Below are 11,479 nucleotides of genomic sequence, written 5' to 3'. Positions count from 1 at the left end.
CTTTGTATGCTAGTAGTTTATTCAAATGCTAAGTGCATGATGACTTCATTGTGACCTGTCCTTGGCCCATGCTCAGCTGTTTAACATACATCACATCTGAATCAGGAATGGCTTGAGGAGTGTAGACGTTCATGGCGAGAGAGGGAGTTACTGTAACAAATAATTTATTATGAATTTGGTGCATATTAAAATGGACATTCCGTGTGATTAGGAGTTAAACGTTATCTCCAAGAGCCCAAACCTGTTCTCAGGACCCTCCTGGCAGAGCTAGAAGAGTTCTGAATGAGAATGTGGAACAAAGGACAAGGAGGAGGAGAAAAAGGACTTGAGGAGGCAGGACTTGTGGACCTCTCTGTTGACTTCACAAGCCAATAAGAGTTGAACTGACCTCAATCCAGCACCAGAGGTTGAAACTGTCCAGTTGGATCTTACTTGCTACATCATAGGGTAAACTGTTATTCCAATGGTATATGTTTTAGACTGTATGTTTCAGTGGACAGCTTACCTTCTGATACATATATAAAAAAAGTAATCGATTTTTATCGAGGAATACAAGTGTGCTTTGGGCTGCTTTCTGCCGAGATTTTGTTGACAGCTGTTAGAAAGGTAGGATCATTCATTGAGAATTATGTGTCTTCTGAGAATGAATTCATTAACTATTCAAGGCTTGCAGTGTGACATGAAAACATCTAATCTGTAAATTGATTTCATTCCTGCACTGGCTTTGTAAAATATACAGTTTTTGCTTTTAGCTTTCCAAATATAACTAATTAGAACTATATCTGAAAGTGGCAATGCAGTGTCCAAGCACCATCGACCAAGTGGGGAATGACGCACTCACATGACAATTTGGCTTTGTCTGCTATTTCATCAAAGACGTCATGAAAAAGGTGTTCGAGGTTAGGTGACAATGGGATAAAGTGTTGGAAATTTGAATAAGGTGCTAGTGCAGTTAAGAAGACTTGAAATGCCATGCAATTACTGTTCTGCACTGCATTACAGGGAGTGTGTGCCCTGCAACTAGTGTTCATGTATGGCATTAAATCCCCATAACTGTTTAGTTGTGCTAGGACTGAGTGAGCGTGTTTGTGCATATGAAGCAATTAATTCGCTTATACAAACCATACATAACATTTATATTTATATTTATTTTTCTAGCATACAAACAACTGATTATATGCCAATATGACTGCACAAATATCTTGAATAAACAGTCACACCTTTCTTCAGGTGACAGGTTACTATATCACTCTGTTAAATGATCATACTGTTTTTCAGGTGACAACCCATTAAACCTCCCAATTACTGATAAGGTTCTGCATTCCAGGAACTGTTACTTTGAATAATATTGTCAGATATCAAGGAGAATTTGTGGAGGTGCCTCAAATTAAAGATGTAAAGTAGTGTTTGAAGTTTATTAGTGAGCGGGCCAAATTATTTGAAAGTGTAGGTGTATGGAAAGTCTGGTATAGACTGAACAAGGCACAATATTCTTTCTGGAGTGGTCACTGGATCTGGAGGTCATCGCCCTTGACCTAGGCTTGTCCTTGGGTTGTCCTTGGGTTGTCCTTGGGTTGTCCTTGGTATTTATACGTTCTACTACTCAGACAGACATTGTGCTGCATCCATGTCACGTGGAGACTAAATGTTCCTGTAAGCGGACTCTGTGGCTATACACAGACAAGATGAGAAATAAGTAATGAAGCCAAATGTCAATTTTTGCGCATGTGCGCGACCATGTGTGTGTGTGTGTGTGTGTGTGTGTGTATGTGTGTTCGAGACATACAGAGAGAGAGAGAGAGAGAGAGAGAGAGAGAGAGAAAGAGAAAGAGAGTATTTAGATAAGCCACAGAGGTGTGGGTGGATGGAGCAGTGTTGAGGTGTACGCTAGAGGTAGATGTATGTGTGTGTGTGTGTGTGTGTGTGTGTGTGTGTGTGTGTGTGTGTGCGTTTGTGTGTGCGTGTGTGTGTGCGACTCTGTATGCTGGTGAGTTTATTATGCTTTTGTTGATGGTATAAAAAGTTAAGAACTGTACTGTATTGCTCTAATAGTCTGTTCTTATTAAATTATATTATGGCTGCAGGTAGTGCATGCCTTGCAAATGTTAAAGTCAGCCCATAACCTACTGAGTCTGATATCAGTGTACAATTGTATTCTGTCTTTACGTGTATATCTGGAAATATATATGTGAATATGAACTACATCTTCTGACTTTCGGTATTCAAATACAAGGCATGTCATTAAAATATGAAGGAGATAGTGATGTTAGTGACCTAACATCATACTGCATCATACTTTGCAGGCAACATCAGACTATGAATGTTTGCAAATGTTTATGCTGATGTGGGCTACTTTTTTCTGACTTTTATTCACATATGCATTCAAAGACAAGGCCAGCAGTTATATACAAGTTTACACAGTAAAGCCTCCCAATATCCTACCTTAAACTTTACAGTCAACATCAAAGGGTCATGATATGTGTGTCTGTAAGTTACACTGTTGATGCGTTACAGTTCCTGACACAGCCCATTTGGGATGAGAACATAAGGCCTGTGACAATATGCTTAATTTTTAAATGTGCTAAGCTATTCATTTGACTTTGCAATTTTCAAAATTTTCTAAAAGTTAGTTTTAATATATTTGTCTTTTTTAGGCAAAATTAGACCAAAAGTCTAAATAAACATAGTGTATTGTGTGTACAGTATACAATTTTATACAAAGCTGTTCAGACCATTGCAGAGAGTCACATGGATTCAAGTGAAAATATATAAGAGATTGATTTCTTGTAATAGTGCCCCAGTGACCGATTCACATGAAACTTCAATATGTCTTAAACAGTCTGTACATGCATATATCATTCAAGTTTCATTTGGATTAACAAATACTGAGCCTGTCAAATGTTTACTGAAAGCCAATTGCCTGATGACATTTCCCATTTTGCATATATGTAATCACAGCTGTAGGCCCTATTCCAAACTTTCATACAGGAAATGTGTAAAAACATTTACGTAAATCAGACTCTCAGTGTGTGGAAAGTATTTTTTAGATGTTATAGCATCCCCTAGTATCTGGAAAATATTGTGTTAACATTTCTAGATATTTTGATAATTATTCAAGTTCAGACTCTTCTGAATCTGTGGATAGCATATTTGTGTAGGTTTACTGAAAAATCTAGGATGAATTTGTGCTGAAAAAATTGTGCAATATGCAAATGAGCTCAAAATCTAAGTGGGTGGAGATTACACAGATTTTTGTCAGTATGACACAGTATAAAGGTTATGGACTTCAATGTGTTTGGGTGTGCCATAGTGCCACCTGGTGTCTTGCACCTCAGCAGCAGGAAGGACTCCCTATTGACAATGGTTCATGTCTGTAGGACTTATGGCTTGGTCTGCATGATACTTTTTAAGGCAGAGAAATAAGAAGAACAAAAGACAAAAGCACAAAAGTTGCTTGGACTCCCTTTTCTATTTTGTTCTTATTTTTTGTTCTTCTTACAAGTGCTTGGACCCTGAATATGCAATATGCAAATCTAGCAAGTATATGAAATCAAATTACCCATTAAAGTGAGCTGTTCAACAATGAGGAAATCTGTGTTACCGTGGAGTGCTATAATTTCTGCTTCCATGTATTTATAAGATGAGTAGTATGTATGGTTTTAAGCTGGATGTGGCATTTAGAATATACAGAAGATGTGACATTATTTTAAAAGCATATGGTGATGATTATAATAGAGAGATTGGAATATATATAACTGAAATAATTAGGCACCAGTTGCAGTGCTGTCATGGAGAGGCTAGAGTGCTTATGAAAAGTTTTGTGGAATACAAACATAACAGGGAGGATAAGCTTCGATGAGTCACTCGTTCCTACCAATTATTCTACCTGGATCTCACAACATAAATCCAAGAGTGGTTTAAAGGCCAATTCAAAAAATAAACCTGTATATTGATATAGGACTGGTAGACCTCTCTGACACAAAATCCTGATCCTTCAGAAATAGTATGTGTATTTGTGCACGCATGTGTGTGTTTGTGTGTGTGCACATGTGTGTGTGTGTCTGTTTGTGTGTGTTTTAAGGATATTTTCTGCACTAAGGCTGCTCATATCTCAGAAGCTGAGTCAATAAAAGTATGAGGCGTCCTTTGAACGCTGTTTGCTAGCATGAGTGAATTTGAGCAATATGTTGTTTTAAACGCTTTTGTGTAAAGGTTTGACCATTTGATTATTTAGCTACAGATGTTGTGAATCCTAATGCCTCAAAGGCAATGTCCATGTACTAGACAGAAGGTTTATGTGTTCTACGTTTTATTGAAAGATCAAAAGTTGTTGCAACAATTTCTTCTTTTTTAAAGCTAATTTATTTTCACTTTGATATCTTTTCTGAAGTTACACAAGCATGTTATAAAGAACTGCTCTCCTCTCACAGAAAGTCAACAACCCTTTCGTGCAGACCCCACCATGGCACCTGTAGTCGGAGGTCCTGTGGGTTACACTCCTCCAGAGGGAGGCTGGGGATGGGCCGTGGTGGCAGGTGCCTTCATCTCTATTGGTTTCTCCTACGCCTTCCCAAAGTCCATCACGGTGTTCTTCAAGGAGATTGAGGTGATCTTCAATGCCAGCAGCAGCCAAGTCTCCTGGATATCTTCAATCATGTTAGCTGTCATGTATGGAGGAGGTGAGACAAAAATGGCTGCAGTATTTGCCTTCCTGGTCATCTGGAATGTCTCTGCTTGGTTTGCTTATGCTACAATACACAATGCATATATTATCCATAACTCCATCCAAGTACAAATGTCTTAATAGTACACCGACATCCTTTCTACAACTGAGTACACCTGCTTTACTTCTGTTGATAAATTCAGACTCCACTTGCCTTGTTAGTCTCTGGATTTTATTATGCAATTACATTTAACCATAACAGAGAACACATTCAGACATACTTGCTAAGCTACAGACTTCAAATGCTTTTTGATGTTTCATCATTCAAAAAATAATAAGCCAACAACACATTATATGTCAAGCAATCATTATTAATAATGAAAGGTACATCACTTTGGTAAACCTCAAAAGTTCTCAAGTGACACTATTGTGAAGCGGTATAGCCACATCTAGGGAATCAAATGGGCAGGAGCCCTCATTGATAAGACAAAACAGTTTATTGATTTTGATCATGAATATAAACTGAAAACTGTACAAAATTTCATGCAATTTTGTCTTTTGTTTGATACGGTAATCTTCATCCCATGTTTTTACTGGATACTTAATCCTCTTGTTCCCAGATAGGACTGTTCTCCTGTTTTTAGGCAGCTTTATATCAACATGTCCCATGGTTCATTGATACGAGCAGTGAGAGCGTGACACAAATAATGAACATCACAGTAAAATCTATCAACTAAAATGGGCTAAATAAAAAAAAAGCTGTAATCCATTTGACTAGAAGGAACTGGTTGAGTGCAAGAAGAGCTTTCGACTAAAAGATGGAGCTCTGAATGGGTTACTCGATCTGCCTCCAGAGCCTGTCTCCATCAGCCTTTTATTCCATGACTAAGAGGTGTCAGATGTTTTCCTTGGAGACAGATGAGGAGATGAGATGCCTTGGTCTGGAGTCACACAGACTTGTGATGACCACTGTCAATACTCAGCCTGTCTCAGAAAGTAGAGCATGGCTGAATTATGTCAAATCAGCTGTACAGGCTGATGGCTATTACAGTGCGTCCACATTCACATGCACACAGCAATAATACACTGTCCCATTACATAAGTAACAAGACAAACACAGATGCAGCTTTTATTATTTTGGCTCCAGTACACTTGATTTGAAATGAGTAGCATGAATAATTGAATAAATTAACATGATCCTAAATAAAACTTAGTATTTGGTTTCAAATTCTTGGCATTGAATAACTGCCTGAAATGTGTGACCTAGATTATGTATTCTGCTTGTAGTGCAACCATTCCCTGTCTTATGTTCTAATGATGCAGGGAGATATACCTGGACAAGAAACAACCCAACAGCAAACTGTCCAATTTCCTATGGTGGCATAAAATGGGAAAAATAAGCATCTATATTTCTAAAAGGACTGCAATTCCTATATGGCATACCCAAGATATAATAACCGTATGAGATGAAATTCTGCACTTTGACATCATAGTCATAACTTCAAAGTTACATTTCCAGTGTGCAGGAGAACACAACCAATAACAGTTACTTACAGGATGCACTGAATGTTCCAACTTGAAAGCTTTTCAAGTTCAACCCTGCACACTAAATGTAATTTAGTGCATACAGAAACTCATAGAATTTGTAGCTTAATCCCCTCTGAATATTGTGAAAAGTGATTTATTATTTCTGAAGCTTGTCTTCATTTTGGACATGCTGTGGGCTGTGCTGCCCCTTAACATTTTAGCCTTTCTGCTTGTGGCTTTTTGGGTCAGTGTGGTGCTCCTCCAGTTCAGCAAGAAAGCAGAGGCAAAGAGAATTAAAGATCAGAAAGCACATTTCAAACTCCCACCTTGAACCATTAGGGTGCTTCATGAGACCAAGATATTTCACTACGGGTTTCAGGGAGTTCAGCAAAACAGCAGATATACCACCCAGGCAGTCAGGCGAAAAACTGCAATTAATAACCCGTTTAAGGGATTATTTTTAATTTTACATGCACAAAAATGAGTAATGGGAAGTTGCTCGAAACTTACACAAAGGTATTAGGGGGACACCAAAGTCTCCTTCTTTCTGAGGCTTAGTTCAATGTGTGACGTATGATCACATGGGCACTGGTATGAGGAGATCACAAGATGATAGATTTGACCTCAGCACGCCTACACTTCTCCTGCTAGACCAAAGGATCCTTTGCCCCACTGAAACATGCTTGTGATTTGTATGAATGCATCACTCAACCACAAGTGCAAAACGCCTAAACAGCCCTGTTACTTCTGCTTCAAGAGACTATGTAGCACAATGCAAAACACTTATGCGATCCATCCATACTGACATAGTTGCCCGATACCTTATGAAATTTGTGCTATTGTAATAAACTTAGACTGTTTTTCTATTCCCTCATTTCTCCTGAACCAATCACAGTGCACCATGATGCTGTGATGTGTGTGAAACAAACACCTCAGTATACTCAGAGGAGAAATTAAGGCACCTGATCCTATCCCAGTGAAAAACAGAGCCAGTTGCATTCCCAAAGTATGTCCCAGCAGTAACCAGTTCAGCGGCTAATTTCATTAGGTCCTGACATTTTGGAGTAATCTTTGATTGACACGTAGTTTAATGTAATTCCTCCCAACACATGCTTTTGTTCCCCAGCGCTTTGACCCCAGCAGACTGTGTTGCGCTTGCCTGCCATCCTCTGTCTCTTAGTTTGTAAATATTGGTGCACTTTGACTTTTTTGCTGTTTGTCTCAGCAGCCTCTTAGCAAAATCTGTCAGACTGTGTTTGTGTCTGTTTGACACTGCTGTGTTTTGGCACAACAAGCCTGGGTTTCCTTTAAGTTCTTCCTCTGTTGTATTCCTGCCTGTTTTTGATGGCCCACACAACACCAAGGTATCTCACTAGGAACAAAGACCCCTTGTTGTGTAGATACACGATATATACAGTATGGTAGAGCAGCTAGGCAGTCTTAGACAAGATGGCTAGTACATTTTCCTGTTGATTTAAATCTGAAGCCAATAAAAAGACAATAGTTTAAAGTAGCTCAGTTAGAACTGACCGTTGCTGTGTAGCTGTTTTTGTGAAAACAATGCCACGCCTTTTAATTTTCATAATCAGGTTTCACAATCATGAGACATAAAGATAAATTACCCATTAAACCATGGCAATGTACTGTAATGTAGTTTAAATATTCACTTAATACCAGTGGTGCATTGTGGGAGACTATTGCCCCCTTTTTAATCACTGTAAGTAAAACGCTCAAATTACTCAGAAATGGCATGATCTTCAATTGACAAGAAACATTTTAAATGTAGAGTACAAAATCACCATAAATGTATTTATCTTCTAATGTTACACATTTCCATATTAGATTAGAGTAAGCAACGATTCATTCAAAGCGTCATGTTGGAAGGTTCTAGTTCTACTAGCTGTGTGAAAGGGATTATAGAGAGAACAAATAAGACTCCTATTGTGTAGGAAATAGGAGGACGTGGGCACTGCCATCAGCCCTTTCTGGCCCTCAACACTAAACACAGAATTTCTACATCCAAGAATTAAGCGACTTAAACAGCAAGCATTTACACACAAATAGCCCAAGAAGTGCTCCATTTCTAGGTAGAGATCATGCAAACCATTACTCAGTATTCTTATGAAAAATGATCCATACTGATTGTATGCTGAGGGAAGATACAAGCCTGTACCAAGATGTCTAAAGTCTTACTGCAAAGGCCCCAGTTTTGACCTTATATCTTGGAAGCAAAACATCTTACTGCTCTATCTGCCTAAACAAAATATACTAAAGTGTGAGGCTCTCACTTCCTGCCTAAGGAACTGTTGCACGAATCAGCCAATTAACTTTTCATTTGTTTGTTGCTGTCCTTTTTTAAATAAGTCATAAATAAAGGAATTCAAATAATATTTCATAGCATCATCTATACTGTATTAAGGGTGGTATGAAGGCAACAAATCGTGCTTGAATGGGAGTTTCTTGAATGGGAGTTTCAGTAGTTTCATTATATATATATATATATATATATATATATATATATATATATATATATATATATATATATATATATATATATATATATATATATATATTACTTCAAGATCCCCACTTCTTTATACTTTGCTCTGCAACAACTGCATTACTCTTGTTACATAATGGTTATAAGGATGATTAGTATTAGTATTAGTAATTAGCAATCATAGTATTCGCTATTTTAATTACCAAGGATCAAAATGGAAAGGTTTGCATTTTGGAAATACATTGCATATTGCAGGTCACATGACCATGACACTGGCATAGGAATTGGCCTGCACTACAGCTTCAACCAAGATGAAAAAGCTAATGTTAACTGCACAAGCAGCAGGCAATATTTAATTCCTCAGTTGTACATGAAACAACCCTAAAGTAACAGTGCCCTCTAGTGTTCAAATGACAGTTTGCACTGTTTTTGTCTTCTGTCAATTTCTTTCCCATTTGAAAAAAAGCTTTTACATTTAAAATTAAACAGTCATGTTAATCGAATTAATCCATAATAAATACTGATAAGTAAATCTGTTTATAATAACAAGGAGGTTTTAAAAATTATTTTCCTGTCTAAAAAAGCTATATAACTGATCACTGCTTTTTGTTTATTATCTAAAGGCCCAATCAGCAGTATCCTGGTGAATAAGTATGGTAGTCGTCCAGTAATGATAGCAGGGGGCATCCTCTCAGGAGCTGGACTCATTGGAGCTTCGTTCTGTAACACAGTGGAGGGCTTGTATTTCTGTGTGGGTGTGATAGGAGGTGAGTTGGATTAAAATACCTCATTTACATACTCACATATTACCAATGTTTATCAATGCTTTTTTATACTTTAGACTTTATTTTCATAAATGGTTAAATATGGGGAAAATTATTGGTTTTCTGTTGTATTTAAATTACAGGTCTGGGACTTGCATTCAACCTCAATCCAGCTCTTACAATGATTGGCAGATATTTCTACAAAAAGAGGCCCATTGCTAATGGAATTGCCATGGCAGGCAGCCCAGTGTTTTTGTCTACTTTGGCTCCTCTAAACACCTGGTTCTATGACCAGTTTGGCTGGAGGGGTAGTTTCCTTATCCTTGGAGGGCTTCTGTTCAACTGCTGTGTGGCTGGATCTCTTATGAGGCCCATTGGGCCAAAGCCCAAACCTGCTGTGAAAGAGTCCAACACTCCTGGCGAGAAGAAGACTGTGATGGAGGTTATAAACAGTTTCATTGACTTGTCCCTCTTCAAACACCGTGGCTTTCTCTTGTACCTCATGGGCAACATTGTTATGTTCTTTGGTCTATTCACCCCTCTCGTGTTCCTCAGTAATTATGCCAAGAGTGAAAAAATCGCAAAAGAGAAAGCTGCTTTTTTGCTCTCAATATTGGCCATAGTGGACATGGTGGCGCGGCCCTCCATGGGAACATTGGCCAGCACCAAATGGGTGCGACCCAGAGTGCAATACTTCTTTGCAGCCTCTGTTCTGTTTAATGGTGTTTGCCACGTGCTTGCACCACTGTCTGTGGACTATATAGGATTTGTGGTCTACGCAATCTTCTTTGGCTTTGCATTTGGGTGGCTGAGTTCTGTTCTGTTTGAGACCCTGATGGATCTGGTGGGAGCCCAACGCTTCTCCAGTGCAGTGGGGCTGGTGACCATTGTGGAGTGTGGGCCCGTGTTACTTAGTCCTCCTTTGTTGGGTGAGTCTGTTTGAAAACAGGTTTATGTAACCTGCCTTAGTCTTTTTTTGTCTAAATCTTGTGCCATTTTTACAAATTAAACCAGATCAATCTGAATTTAATTCTGTTAGTCTGATTATTACCTTCAATAATCTTTTTTTGCATTCACAGGAAAATTTAATGACATCTACAATAGCTACAAGTACACGTACATAAGCTGTGGAATAATCCTGATGGTTGCAAGCGTGTTCCTGTTTGTTGGCATGGGCATCAACTACAGGCTGCTGGATAAGGAAGCAAAGGAGGAGGCTAAAAGAGCCCAGCTGGAAGGAAAAAGAGATGAATCCACCATGGATATTTCTGACAAGGGGACTGGTAATGAGGCAGTACAACCAAATATGGATTCCAAAACTGCAGAAGATGCTTTGTGAAGCCACCCCAGACCACAGATGAATGATTGTTAATTGTGGCATTAGATCTTGTTCTCTAGGCTTCAGTGCAACATTGCCACTCAGCTGTTCAGGTGCTGTGGTAGTTGTGGTAATTAATCCATTCCAAAAGGTTTCACTGAGAGGACATGAGAGAACGCTGTTAAATATCTAAATATGTTAACGATGGGACATATTTAAATGTAATGTAAACAACACAATTATCCAGAAACATCTTTCTATTAAATATGTAAAATATTGCATGCTCTTATTTTTACCTCACATTCAATCAGTAATGTAGATATGCGTATTTAAATTAGCCTGTGCATAAACCAATTAGCTAATGAAAAACATACCTTAAAATGTCTTTATTTATTTATATCCAAATCTACTCTGAATATATTTTTGTATTAGTCCTTGTTAAGCCATTTACCACCTTGTGTAGCGTTTTTAGAGGTTGTTATATATCTCTTCATTAAACTCAGAAATAGTTCTGCGACAGGGATTGTGCTCTCTCGGCAATTTCCATTTGGGCTTTAACCTAAGAAATTATTGTTTATTCTTTGTTTATATGTATTTTACATTTGAAATGAACTAATAAACGTGCTACGTAATCTGAAGGATTTTCATGTAATTCCACCGGTTGCCCGTCTGTGTGAAGCCACAAGCTTCAAAGGAAAACATCTAGA

General features: G+C 38.2%; 1 protein-coding gene across 2 annotated transcripts; it reads left to right on the top strand.

Annotated features, from left to right (window-relative positions):
• Nucleotides 1-304: 304 nt before the first annotated feature.
• slc16a1a (solute carrier family 16 member 1a) lies at nucleotides 305-11,417 on the top strand. 2 transcript variants are annotated; one of them, XM_077014195.1, is made up of 5 exons: nucleotides 305-447; nucleotides 4,431-4,679; nucleotides 9,314-9,457; nucleotides 9,598-10,383; nucleotides 10,534-11,417. In XM_077014195.1, the coding sequence occupies exons 2-5, from the start codon at nucleotides 4,463-4,465 to the stop codon at nucleotides 10,791-10,793; spliced, it is 1,407 nt and encodes a 468-aa protein (XP_076870310.1). In that variant the 5' UTR covers nucleotides 305-447; nucleotides 4,431-4,462; the 3' UTR covers nucleotides 10,794-11,417. The 2 variants fall into 2 exon arrangements, with proteins under 2 accessions (XP_076870310.1, XP_076870309.1); XM_077014194.1 differs by having other exon boundaries at nucleotides 319-606.
• The last annotated feature ends 62 nt before the right edge of the window (nucleotides 11,418-11,479 follow it).

The sequence above is a fragment of the Brachyhypopomus gauderio genome, chromosome 8, assembly GCF_052324685.1.
Source record: "Brachyhypopomus gauderio isolate BG-103 chromosome 8, BGAUD_0.2, whole genome shotgun sequence".
Taxonomy (NCBI): Eukaryota; Metazoa; Chordata; class Actinopteri; order Gymnotiformes; family Hypopomidae; genus Brachyhypopomus; species Brachyhypopomus gauderio.
The sequence above is the reverse complement of the archived record's forward strand: the minus strand, read 5'-3'. Positions and strand labels throughout refer to the sequence as shown.

Bases quoted from the DNA above. Each gene is read 5' to 3' on its own strand.
- slc16a1a (XM_077014195.1), top strand. From the start codon at position 4,463: ATGGCACCTGTAGTCGGAGGTCCTGTGGGTTACACTCCTCCAGAGGGA. The intron at 4,680-9,313 runs GTGAGACAAAAA...TATTATCTAAAG, and splicing joins AGCTGTCATGTATGGAGGAG to GCCCAATCAGCAGTATCCTG. The intron at 10,384-10,533 runs GTGAGTCTGTTT...TTGCATTCACAG, and splicing joins ACTTAGTCCTCCTTTGTTGG to GAAAATTTAATGACATCTAC.